At 42.7% G+C, this 13,061-nt stretch overlaps 2 protein-coding genes across 5 annotated transcripts in view; one reads left to right on the forward strand and one right to left on the reverse strand.

The window, feature by feature from the left end:
- Positions 1-266: 266 nt before the first annotated feature.
- Positions 267-10,627, forward strand: LOC311137847 (mitochondrial fission regulator 1-like). Of its 4 annotated transcripts, none has more exons than XM_084172450.1 (9): positions 267-348; positions 1,273-1,342; positions 3,987-4,088; positions 7,315-7,457; positions 7,634-7,875; positions 8,114-8,363; positions 8,487-8,682; positions 8,867-8,929; positions 9,036-10,627. In XM_084172450.1, exons 2-9 carry the CDS (start codon positions 1,307-1,309, stop codon positions 9,081-9,083), a joined length of 1,080 nt encoding a protein of 359 aa, XP_084028576.1. In that variant the 5' UTR covers positions 267-348; positions 1,273-1,306; the 3' UTR covers positions 9,084-10,627. The 4 variants fall into 4 exon arrangements, with proteins under 4 accessions (XP_084028576.1, XP_084028573.1, XP_084028574.1 ...); XM_084172447.1 differs by having other exon boundaries at positions 268-348; positions 8,096-8,381; XM_084172448.1 differs by having other exon boundaries at positions 268-348; positions 8,096-8,363.
- Positions 10,628-11,084: 457 nt separating this feature from the next.
- Positions 11,085-13,061, reverse strand: part of LOC311144710 (high affinity 3',5'-cyclic-AMP phosphodiesterase 7A-like) — a 34,073-nt gene continuing 32,096 nt past the window's right edge. Inside the window, exon 12 of the mRNA XM_084180807.1 lies at positions 11,085-13,037. Within this exon, the coding sequence (XP_084036933.1) occupies positions 12,724-13,037 (314 nt within the window). The 3' untranslated portion in view covers positions 11,085-12,723. The remainder of the gene's footprint in view (positions 13,038-13,061) is intronic.

Genomic DNA, 13,061 nt, shown 5'->3' on the forward strand with positions numbered 1-13,061 from the left:
ACATTTCACTTTTGGCAAGACTTGCTACGTTCAGGCGTAAAACAAATGGCTGTCCGTAAACAAAGACCGTGGGTCCGCCTCCTTTCTGACAAATACTCCAGTTGGTCAGTTGATGGCCTGCTATTCATTATAATTAACCAATAACATTACCAATACGTTATTGTACACGCCCAATCTAAACAACTTCTCAATGCCCATTGGTTTATAAAAAGTATCTACCACCCCCATTCGTCAATAAATACATATTTTCCCCGCCCACTCACTCTGCCAGGACCAAGGGGATTTAAAATGTGGGATTGTTTGGGGGAAAACAGAAAGCTTTTCTTGCACGTCGACGTAAGGACACTAGTAAGTTTAAATTTTTTCAAATTCGATCTACAAACGTGGCTATGATTTAGCCTTTGCTGCTACTAAAAACCCAGTGAGCCTTTGTTTGACTCGTTAACCAACTGTCTGAACCACTGAACACTCAACGCATTGGTTAGTAAGAAGTTTCGCCTGCTAGTTAGTTTAGGTAGCTAACGTACTTAGTGTAGCTAAGCCAGTTGGTTAGCTAACATTATAATTGTACCCAAACCATTCACTATGCTTGCTTACATATGAAAATAGAGGAATATGTCAAGAGACTTAATAGTTTGAAACCTAGCTACTATAAGTTGTTTGGCACGCAATAGATATTTCAGGAAAATAATGCCGGCTTTCGTCCCTAACTACTTTAGTCAGTTTAGGATTAGCTATTTACACGCAGCAACTTGTTAGGTTACTAGTCAGAGAGAGGCTGGCAAGTTGTCTGTCTACACCAGAACTAGCTACAGTCTGCACCGGTCGATATACAATGATGTTTAGCGTACATGATTGCATATCAACCACATTATTGCATGTCGGCCGTTGCAGACAAGCAGTAGCCACACAATAACATTAACTATCAAATTGTTCATTGATTCTCAGCCAGGGGCCTTTTGAGAGCTTTAAGCCAGGGGGTCCCTAAAAAGGCAGGTATAACTAGTCATCATAAAGAGAAGTCAAAGTGATGGCTAGGATAAAATGAACAAATTTAAAATAACAGGAGGAAGGCAAAAATCTATCACATGGAAAAACTTTGACTGTAATGGCAGCTGGAGTCTGTCTAATGATCTGTGAGGGTCAGTACTCCTAAGAATATGGAACAGACTCTCTAACCCTGACCTGTGTTCTGACCTGCTGCCTTGTCGTTGTTGCTCAAACTAACTACACGTATTTCCACCCCTGTTTGTCTTCCTCTTGTTTCCCCAGACTACCTCACAGAGAAGATGCTTTCTTCGATAGAATGAGTAAAGAAAATATATGGATAGAAAAGGACCTGGTATGTGCTTAAAAAAATCATAGACTGCAGTCATGGCTAGGGCTGTTGCGGTGACCGTATTACCGCCACACCAGCGGTCACAAGTCATGAAGGCAGTCAAATTCCACGTGACAGTTTAGTCACAGTAATTAGGGTTCTCCAAGCTCTGATGCTGCTGCTGGTCATTAGTAGCCTACCAAACTTGCTAACTACCTGGTACTCAGCACTCTATTGTCCCGCAAATCACTCTTACATCAATGCAAATGTGATCAAAAATGTAATCAAACACTTAATGAGAGCCCATGAGCTCATGTTGCGCAACATTTCTATAGGCTATGCAATTGCGTGAGAAAACCGAGTGATGGACTCTACTAAAAAGAGGAGGATCCCATCAGCTTTCTATAGGCTAGGCCTACTATATTTCTCAACTTTCCTAATATTAAGCACATTGCTTATATTTACAACAGGAGTATAGCCTACCTGGCTGGCATGAAAATGAACCACGGGAAAAGCGTCGTCCATTTGCTATTTAAGTGCATAGATGACATGTATTTGTTTCCCGCTGCCCCTGTTTCGATACAGGTGCATGATGATGGTCCATTCTAAATCAAAAACAAATTTCACACACATTATTTAGTATATGCAAAGATGAGATTAAATCAAGAGTAGTCTGATGTGTGACAATATTAGCCTATCACTTGTGAATTATATATTATCACTTGTGAATGATGCCCAGCATATGAAACAATGCCCTTTTTTTGCGACTTTTTCTAATCATAGTCGCACACCTCATGTAGCCTAGCCCATAGGCCTATATGTTTTGATAAGGTTTGTAAAAATTAAGCACATTAATCTGCTTTACAAAGGGTGTAGAGCCTAACTGGCATACATAAGCAGCGCGTGAGTTTCAAGTTTTTGTGGAAGATAGTTCCATTTTTATGGTGAAAATTATTTAATAAAAGCATTACATGCATAATTGCATTTGCGGTCACTTTTGATAATGGTGTTTTACGCTAATGGAACATTCGCACTTATAGCCTACTACCATGTGCGCATTGCTGCGCTTATAATGTGAAGAAATAGCCTAATAGTTTATCAACGTTTTAAACTAAACGTTCTGATCTGTTGCGTCAGCCACATTGCGTAAAAAAGGTTTTTTGATGCTAGTGGTTGTAATAATTTAGGATCTATCGCATCCCACAACTGTCCCAGACTATGATTGGAATATTTTTGTTGTACAGAATAGGTCAACTTTTGTACTATGGAGGATAGTAGATTGACATAGGCTAGTGCTTTTTGCTATTCGTTAGTCCTACTCATCTTGTTGGCTGACGAAACGTGAATGTGGACAGTTCTTCCAATATCTTCACTATGCACCTCGGAATTGGATAAGGACGCGCGCAGTTGCGTCCCTGATGTGTCGGTCTTCACTTGTAGCCTGTGAGAAAGACCCGATCACGTGATGGAGAGCCATGTGCATGAAAGGTGATTCGGAGCGCGCAGCACTCAGGGAGACGGGCACAACAGCCACTGGCCGCAAAAGGCATGGATTTCTTTAAGGTGCATTACGGCCACACAAAGGTGACGCCGTTGTGAAATTCTAGGCATTATCAAGTGCTTGTCAAATTGTGAATGAGAGAGTAATGAAGTGTGTACAGCCTGCGCAAAAAACAAAGCAGAGCTCATGCCTTTCAAGTGACTTTTTTCAAATCCTCATTAGTCGCATCATGCAGCCTTACAATGTATTAAAAATCAAAACATATAGCTCAATGTTTGTAGAACAACTGAAGTTACATTAGTAACTCTAAATTAAGCATATAGGAATACCTATTTCTTTGTTAACCGCTCAACACAGAATAGCCACGTGTGCACTCCCTCAAATCGAATGGAGAAAATATCCTTTCGATTTTATTCAGCTTTGTTCAATTGTATTCTTCATACTATAAAATAATGCTACGGTATTCTAAGCAAATCTTTTCTGCTAAATGAACTAGTGTAGCCCACAGCCATTTGGCATAGCCAGATCAGGACCTAACATAATGACAACTCAGAGTATGCTATTCTGTTCTTTTGAAATAGACTACATTTTCTTCATATCATGCTTCGTTAGACCTGTCTAAAATAAATAATGGATTTATTGTGAAGGTGTAGGCTATATTACATGGATTTATTCGACAGTTTAAAATGTAAATGTTCCGAAGGTCTTCACAAGTGGCTTGTAGGCTGTGTGGAAGCCAGGAGATGCTAAAATGTGTTTGTTAATTAACGGTCAGTTATCGTGAGACCGACAGTTATTTGCTTGGCAATCACTGCCTGACGAAATTTCGTGACTGCCACCAAGTCATGGTCAGACCAAATATCTGTCATCTCAACTGTCACCGATCAGACGTTTTAGCAACAACAGTATACTCATGAGCAGAGCGGGGCTGAAGACAATGTTAAAGCTTCTTGAGATGATGATAATAATATATGACGTTTAGCAGACGCTTTTATCCAAACCGACTTAGTCATGCGTGTATACATTTTATGTATGGATCACTAAAGTATCCACATTGTAAATCTTGTCCTCGTGGCTCTTCCACTCTACTGTATTGATTTAATTATGATGTACCCCTTATCGTGATTCTAGTACGTAACCACAAGCCTATGTGTTTATTTTTGGCAGGCCTTTGGCTTTTCAGGCAAGGCGTATGGGTCCTCAAGGAGTATTGTGAGAAGAATAGCCACCAATCTTCCCCTTAAACCATGCCCCAGGGTCCATTTTCAGGTAAGACTGTGTTTATGCAACAGAGGCAAGCATACTAAACTCAGCAAAAAAAGAAACATCCTCTCACTGTCAACTGCGTTTATTTTCAGCAAACTTAACATGTGTAAATATTTGTATGAACATAACAAGATTCAACAACTGAGACATAAACTGAACAAGTTCCACAGACATGTGACTAACAAATGGAATAATGTGTCCCTGAACAAAGGGGGAGTCAAAAGTAACAGTCAGTATCTGGTGTGGCCACCAGCTGCATTAAGTACTGCAGTGCATCTCCTCCTCATGGACTGCACCATATTTGCCAGTTCTTGCTGTGAGATGTTACCCCACTCTTCCACCAAGGCACCTGCAAGTTCCCAGACATTTCTGGGGGGAATGGCCCTAGCCGTCACCCTCCGATCCAACAGGTCCCAGACGTGCTCAATGGGATTGAGATCCGGGCTCTTCGCTGGCCACGGCAGAATACTGACGTTCCTGTCTTGCAGGAAATCACGCACAGAACGAGCAGTATGACTGGTGGCATTGTCATGCTGGAGGGTCATGTCAGGATGAGCCTGCAGGAAGGGTACCACATGAAGGAGGATGTCTTCCCTGTAACGCACAGTGTTGAGATTGCCTGCAATGACAACAAGCTCAGTCCGATGATACTGTGACACACCGCCCCAGACCATGACGGACCCTCCACCTCCAAATCACTCCCGCTCCAGAGTACAGGCCTCGGTGTAACGCTAATTCCTTAGACGATAAACGCGAATCCGACCATCACCCCTGGTGAGACAAAACCGCGACTCGTCAGTGAAGAGCACTTTTTGCAAGTCCTGTCTGGTCCAGCGATGGTGGGTTTGTGCCGGTGAGGACCTGCCTTACAACAGGCCTACAAGCCCTCAGTCCAGCCTCTCTCAGCCTATTGCGGACAGTCTGAGCACTGATGGAGGGATTGTGCGTTCCTGGTATAACTCGGGCAGTTGTTGTTGCCATACTGTGCCTGTCCCGCAGGTGTGATGTTCGGATGTACCGATCCTGTGCAGGTGTTGTTACACGTGGTCTGCCACTGCGAGGACGATCAGCTGTCTGTCCTTTCTCCCTGTAGCGCTGTCTTAGGCATCTCACGGTACGGACATTGCAATGTATTGCCTTGGCCACATCTGCAGTGCTCATGCCTCCTTGCAGCATGCCTAAGGCACGTTCACGCAAATGAGCAGGGACCCTGGGCATCTTTCTTTTGGTGTTTTTCAGAGTCAGTAGAAATACCTCTTTAGTGTCCTAAGTTTTCATAACTGTGACCTTAATTGCATACCATCTGTAAGCTGTTAGTGTCTTAATGACCGTTCCACAGGTGCATGTTCATTAATTGTTTATGGTTCATTGAACAAGCATGGGAAACTGTGTTTAAACCCTTTACAATGAAGATCTGTGAAGTTATTTGGATTTTTATGAATTATCTTTGAAAGACGGGGTCCTGAAAAAGGGATGTTTTTTTTTTTTTTTGCTGAGTTTGTCGGAAGTCTACGATGATCTATGACATGTTATAGAACTAAAAGTGATTGATAATATTCTTTGTAGATTGTCTGCTGCTGTACTTTGACAGAGTATGATCTGTTTGTGACATTGTTTCCATGTCTATCACTGTTTCTGTGTCAGCGCTCGCTACAGTGATTGTATCTCTCTTTGCCTTGTGCTCAAGTGTCATGTTATCTTAGCATTCTGGCCTAATGTATTCTGATCTAATGGTCAAGTCACTCATCAAGAGTGTTTGCCTGCTTGTTCATCTGTTTTGATGCTCTAACTATAAACAGAATGGAAGAGATAATGAGACCAATAACATGGACCTACGTGTTTATTCATGTTGAGAGAAATTAGTAGGACTGGGACGATACCAGTATCGCGATACTCGTTAGTATCATGGCAAAGAAACCAAACACACAGTTAATTTAACTTCTTTATAAAAACAGCCCTAATGTTGAAAACATCATCAATATGTTGTCATCCAGAGTCCCATTTATTTATTTTAGAAGTTATAGAACACACCACTTTACATTCAGAAGGTTTTTAAAGGACCAAAGAGTTTGGTCTGCTACGTGTTTTTGCCATTTGCGCCGATTTGGTGATAAAATATTATAGGGCCTTTTTATTGTTTAGATTGAACGTAAGTCTGGTGTGTTTTTTTGCATTAGAAAGTCACGGCAACACAGAGCAGAACAGTTCTGTGTTTAAAGGTTTTGGTAGTCATGTTATTTCCCTGTTCTCAATCTTTAGATTCAGATTTTCTGTCTTTTCAACACTGTTTTCTCTCTTCCTCTCTCCCTCTTTAGCTGTCCAGTATGTCTGCTTTAGGTCAGTTCACCTTGCAACCTGTAACAACAGTAACCTTGTGCTGATGACTAATTTCTGGTGGCATGCATACAAAGGTCCTCTTATTAGGACTGTGTCCACTGTCCTTATTTCTGTTTTTGTACCTTTTATATGCTGACTGTAAGCTCATGTTGCGTTTAGGGACAGCAGAAGAATAGGCCTTGACAGGCTATTGATAGACCACATAACAATAGGCCTTGACAGGCTATTGATAGACCACATAACAATAGGCCTTGACAGGCTATTGATAGACCGCATAACAATAGGCCTTGACAGGCTATTGATAGACCACATAACAATAGGCCTTGACAGGCTATTGATAGACCGCATAACAATAGGCCTTGACAGGCTATTGATAGACCGCATAACAATAGGCCTTGACAGGCTATTGATAGACCGCATAACAATAGGCCTTGACAGGCTATTGATAGACCGCATAACAATAGGCCTTGACAGGCTATTGATAGACCGCATAACAATAGGCCTTGACAGGCTATTGATAGACCGCATAACAATAGGCCTTGACAGGCTATTGATAGACCGCATAACAATAGGCCTTGACAGGCTATTGATAGACCACATAACAATAGGCCTTGACAGGCTATTGATAGACCACATAACAATAGGCCTTGTTGCGGTCTTGTACCATGTGCTCCGTTTCTTAGTCAACCAAAGCCAATCAAGTGTCTGTTAGGATACATTTCCAAGTAGTGTGAATGCAGTTTAAGTCATAAGATGAGAATAGCTCACATGTGGCTAAACAGGACTGTGTATTTCAGTTGTTGACAGTGTATTGAGTGATTTTGGCCCAATCCTCTGGTATGTAAGGAGAATGTTTAGGTGTATTGATGAACATGGCTGCCCTGTGTCTCAGCTCAATCCTTACACTGAGGACAGTAGTGTCCTGAACAGTGCTGGGAGACGGAATGGACTGGTGGCCTCTCTGGCTGATGTCGTCTGGATCGACAGGGAGGAGGAGGAAGATGAAAATGACTGGTTTGGATTTAGGAGACGGAGGTAAGAGGGGAGCGGGCCACACTTTCTCAAGCTGTGACGCTGCCCTTAGAAAGCTACTGTTTATTGACCCACATACTGTGCTCATTAGACAGTTCCTTTGCTCATGTGTTAACTATAACTCGGAGTCTCTGCCCCTCTTCTAATATGGTGATTTATTTACCATTGGTCCCGTTCAGGTCAGAGGCACCGTCAGGGCTCATGTTCCGTTCTCACCCGCCTCAGCCCAAACAACAACAACCTTTGCCCAGACGTAGTTCTTTACCCAGCCTGCACCAGGCTGAGCTGGAGCCCCAGGGTCAGACCCGCCGCAACGATGAGGCCATCCAGAAGATCACTGCTCTGGAGACGGAGCTGGCCAAACTCAGAGCCCAGATCTCACAGATAGTACTGACCCAGGAGCAGAACGCACATACACCAGGTACGGAACAGAGAACCCAGAACACACATGCGTGCGCACACACTAAAGGGTGAAGAAGAATCCTCAAAACACAAACCCACAAAGTTCAAATAACTCCTAGCTCCTTCATTTGTTGGGTAAGATACAGTAGTTGCACATTTTCCTCTGTAATGACCTACATCTGCCTGAAGATGGCAGCTTTTTCATAATTGTCTGACTAATCTATACATTTCTCACCAAGCTCTCTCCTTCACCTCAGCCCCAGGGGGTCCTCCTGCTCCAGGCGGCCCTCCACCTCCACCCTGCGCCCTTCCCCCTCCTCCTCCTCCTCCACCCCCACTCATGGGTTTCCAGCGGAGCTTCTCGGTCATTGACCTCATCCAGGAGCGCCGTGGGAAGAAGACCGACGGCCAGGCACTGCTGGACCAGGGGCCCAAGCAGGCAGAGGTCCCCAACATGCTGGATGTGCTTAAAGACATCGGCAAAGTCAAGCTGCGCCCCGCCAAGAGGTGGGCACCATGTTCATGGTCTGACTTCTACATTACAGAAATGGGCGCAACTCTTGTTTTACTAAACGTGACTAATTTCCAGCTAAAGCATTAATTTTCCTTACTTCCTGTGTTATTGTCCAGCCGGCCAGAGGAGAGCCAAGCCAAGCCTAGTGAGCCCACAGACGCTGCGTCTCTCATTGCTAATGCCCTGAAGCGCAAGTTTGCCCATCGCTATCGCCACAACAGCAATGAGGACAATGAGTTTGACTTCCCAGCCTATGAACTGAAACCTTTCTGTTCTGAATTCCCCAAGACAGACAAAGTAGAGATTCCCCTGGTAAGAGCAACACTGATACTAGATTTAGTCTATTACATCGACCATGAATCCCCAGTTTGGGCCTTATAATTTTCAAACTACAGTGTATGTTTGTGCAACAACAACAAAGATGGGTAAAACCTTAGATCTTTGAGTTTCTGGCTATTGTGTGTAGGGTTGTCATTTGCTTACCTTTGTCCTGTAGGTAAGGAAGCACCAGTTGAAAACCCCAGCCCCTGTAGTGAAACCACACCCAGAGACACCCTTGGTAAGAGTAGTGCAAGCATGACTAATCTTTGATTTTATAAAGATATCTAATATTTGATGTGAGTTTGGAAACTAATTTGCTCCTGTCTCTCTTACCCATCCTGTAGTTTGGGCAGCACATGTTGAAATCTACTGGCAAGAGAAAGCTCCTCTGAGCACCCGCAGAGATAGGCTGGAGTTCTGGTCTGAGTTCTGGACCTCCAGACACCCATGGACACTTAAGTGCCTTATCAGCCCGTGTGTCAGCTGTTTCTGTGGATGGACACGTTGTTTCTGTCTAGATATGCAGTCAATCTGCTCTCCATTCCTACTCACCAACAGTGTTGCATTGACTCATAGTCTTCAGTTCTTGCGCTTTGATAATATACAGTATCCATTTTTCAGGTGTACCATGTAGATTTTAATTTTGTTTCATTTAAATGTCCTATTTTTGTTTCTTAAAATGATGCCAGTTTTGAAATCTACGATCTTAAATTAGGAAGGTCCAAGTTTGTTTGTCAGATTTTCTTTTAATGTAGATGTATTTTGTATCATAACTAAATTCCAATATGACATTCACCCAGTGTGTTATGTTCTGGATATGCACTCTGTAACACTACAGAATCCTAACATTCAACTGAGAACCGTTAATAACGACATGTATTAAAGGGGGATTTATGGGAAATGACTGTTTCTAAATGCACATAGACGGAAAGGCTTATCCATTTTGCATGCCCTTTAAGGCAGTTGTATTTCTCTTTGCCTCTACTTCTTGCTATGGGTGGAGAGATGTCTGCAGTCATTTGGTCCCTTTTGTGTAGGATTGGGCCATTTTATATTTTTGTAAATTGCATCCTAGTCAATTTAGTTTATGATTTCTTGAACACTGTTTGGTTTTTAGAACAGAGTTTATAGTGAATACTTGATACAAATAATTGTTGTAGTTGCTACCAATTATCAATGCGTGTGTGGTTGATTTAATTGTGGTTTTAATTTTAGACTGGCTCTTTTAGCTTTGAGTTGAACTGGGACCAGTTTAGTACCTCACTATGAAGATTGGACCAAACTTACACTAATCTACAGTATGGTGACAGTTGTCTTAATGCATTCTGAAAGAAAACTATGCTAATGTTGATCTAAAGCTGTAACACTGGGACACTCCACCAGTCATTTTACTGATGCTGGGAAGGAGGATGTTTTTTATTAGTTCCAATCTGTGTGTATTCTGGCTCATGACATATGGGACAAGCCCAGTGGCATTATGGGAGGTAATGCTACTCAGTGACGAGCTGTGTTTCCCTCAGAAAATGGTGGCTTCATATGATACTACCAAAATATTTTTCAAAGAACAGTTTCATAATTGATGTTTTTTTTGTAGAATGTGAAGTGTTTTATCCGCATGATTCAAATGACTATTTAGGGGGGAACAGTGTTTTAATTATATATAAGTCTAACCTGTGAGTCTGGTTCATTTATCCTTTGAAGGCAAGGGCCAGTTGGTTTATCATTGACATACTGTACTGATAGTATTTTTCCTGCTCAGTTTGTCTAAGCTTTGAACCTGTGCATGGTGGGAGTGTAAGGGAACATGGACAACTGTCAGTGATACTTGATGTAAAACCTTAACTCACACTGATCCCTATAATGTTTGAGGGGAGATGTCATCCACACTTGACAGAAAGCTGGAATCAAATTCATGAATAAAACTAAATGAAACTTTGGTTGTGTGAACTTGTGTATGGAATGTTTTTTTTTCAAATTCTCAGTCACTTCAAGATACGTTTCAGGTAAATAGGAACTGTTTGCACAGTTCCCTATAAGATACCTTCAGTGGTTGAACAGTGAATGACCTAGGGCTCTTCAATCTGAAGCGTTACAGATACATTTAAAGGTAATTTAATGAGCCGACATGCAGCGTTTACCGTGAATGCAGTCTCTGCTAACGTGGGAACCTTGCCTTTAAATTTCAAAGCGATGTAATGCTGAACTTCAGCGATAGATTGAATCAAGCCCTAAAGCTCATTCTGTTTATGTCCTCAGTTCCACTTTAGATGTTCAGAAATGTATGATGTAGAACAGTTGCCTGTCATGTCAGCTCCATTCATTACATTTCTAGCTGCAATGTTGAGTATTTCACCTCAATACAGCCCTGTTTATGAATCATTGTGAATAACTAAGACGTTTGTCAACTGGTTTTATTAATCAAAATGTAACAGGCATGTATCAAAAGGTCAATACGGCAAAGACTTTACAAAATGGCTTGATACTGAAGTCCTCTTCCCAAAATGGCTGTCGCAAAAAATTGTAAACAGTTTTATCAACAGTCTTAAAGCACTTACAGCAAAATTACAAATCAGCTAAAATAAAACAGCACCCGTTATTGTTCAAAACATCTGCTGTCTGTACAGAATCAAAAGAGAACCCCCAAAATTAGAATGTTCATAGTCACTCATCCCTTTTGTATTCCATATATAAAAAAGGGTTGGGTTTTCCCTCACAACAAAAGGCAAATGGGGATCAGACAGTGCATTAAGGAGGACAAGCACACGATGCACTTAATGAGTAGTAGAACTAATAGTAGTAGGAGCTGGTTTGGTCACTTAGCGTAATCTGTGCATAGTTGAAAGGCATCGGTAGAGCAGTCCTCTCGGTTGCATGTGGCTATGATGATTAGAGACATTCAGAGAGAGCGAGCGAGCGTCCCATTCAGTAGAAGTAAACATGTTTACCAGGTAGCTAAACCACATCAGGAAACTTCCCTCCTACAGTCCACCCTCTACCTCGGGATAGAGATTGGCAAAACCCTGAGCTAGTTGCATTGTGATGGAGTTTTTAGATGAGATGCGTGTGCTATGACTGAGTGACTGGTCCAGGGTGACCGAAAGAGGTGCTCTACAGGCACAGTCCACAACACTGCTTTTTCATATTGGTTCCATTGTACAATCTAGAATACCGTAGAATGCCATTCTGTCTGTCCCAAATTCTTTCAGAACAAAAGCTGTGTCCAACATTTCAGTCTTTTGGGAGTGCAAGGAGGAGAGGAATACAATAGAAAACAGGTGGTGTTTTCTTTATGGCATCTGGTGTGTGACTGTCCGACTGTCAGACGGAGGCTTTGTGCTCGACTTCAGCAGTGGGGCGGCAGTTCAAACGCTAATGGTTCTTCGCATCTGTGCTTAGAAGGCATATCACGGAATCGAAATGATTCATTTAGAAAGGACAACAATGACAAACAAAGAGATGTCTGTAAACAGTCAGAGGCAGCAAAAGAACTGGGCTTGTCACATTATCCCAAAAATGTTTTACATGAGGAATAAGATTCATTACAAATGCATCAACACACCTCACAGCATCTCTGAGCTGTCTTTAGAGAGCCTCTTCTCAATACTCAATGTGTTTCAAATCACTTTCAAAGCATCTTATAGAACTGTTTGAAAATGGCACTTAAACCAGAAAAGTGTTTTTTTCAGTTACTGTCATTCCCTTAGATTCACTTTGCCACCAAAATAGTAGTGTGTCAAATTAGTAAGGCCAAAACTAGAGGACAAATAAATAAACAAGTTAATAAGAATAACAAATACAGCAGTAGCCAAATGAGGTATCTAGGTGTTGCTCCATGTCAAGGAAAGGAATTAAAAATTAAATAAAATCAGTGGTCTGTCAAAGACGGGATGCAAAAGCAACAAACTTAAGGTTCAGGTGGAGGGAGGAGGGGTTGAAGTCCACACCCCGTCCCTCCCACCTGTCCCACCCACTACCCAGTGTGTGGCGAGGCCAGGGGTCATAGGTCGGGGTTCTAAGGGCAAACGTGGAGTGTCAGGATTCTTTGCTTCCCCAAGGTATTTCTTTGGAGTTGGCTTCTCCCGTGGCTGTTGCCGTGGTGAAGGCTATGGGTTCCGCGGCAGAGGCAGACTCTGGTTCTGACTGGGTGACGGCGGGCGTTGGCATGGCGATGGAGGCAGGGCTGCTAGCTTCCAGCTCCTCAGGGCTAGAGGACCCCTCCTGCTGTACTAACCCACCCCAGCTGGCCTTGTTCAGCCCCAGGTGGCCTAGCATGGTCTGGGACAGACGTGTGTCAGAGAACCGTCCCCACTCGGCAAACAGAGGCTCCACCACGTACGTCATGAAACCTGGGGAAGGGAAGACCGGAAGAC

The sequence above is a fragment of the Coregonus lavaretus genome, assembly GCF_964263955.1.
Source record: "Coregonus lavaretus genome assembly, chromosome: 2".
Lineage (NCBI taxonomy): Eukaryota > Metazoa > Chordata > Actinopteri > Salmoniformes > Salmonidae > Coregonus > Coregonus lavaretus.

Bases quoted from the DNA above. Each gene is read 5' to 3' on its own strand.
- LOC311137847 (XM_084172447.1), top strand. From the start codon at position 1,307: ATGAGTAAAGAAAATATATGGATAGAAAAGGACCTG. The intron at 7,458-7,633 runs GTAAGAGGGGAG...GGTCCCGTTCAG, and splicing joins TTTGGATTTAGGAGACGGAG to GTCAGAGGCACCGTCAGGGC. The intron at 8,683-8,866 runs GTAAGAGCAACA...TTTGTCCTGTAG, and splicing joins ACAAAGTAGAGATTCCCCTG to GTAAGGAAGCACCAGTTGAA.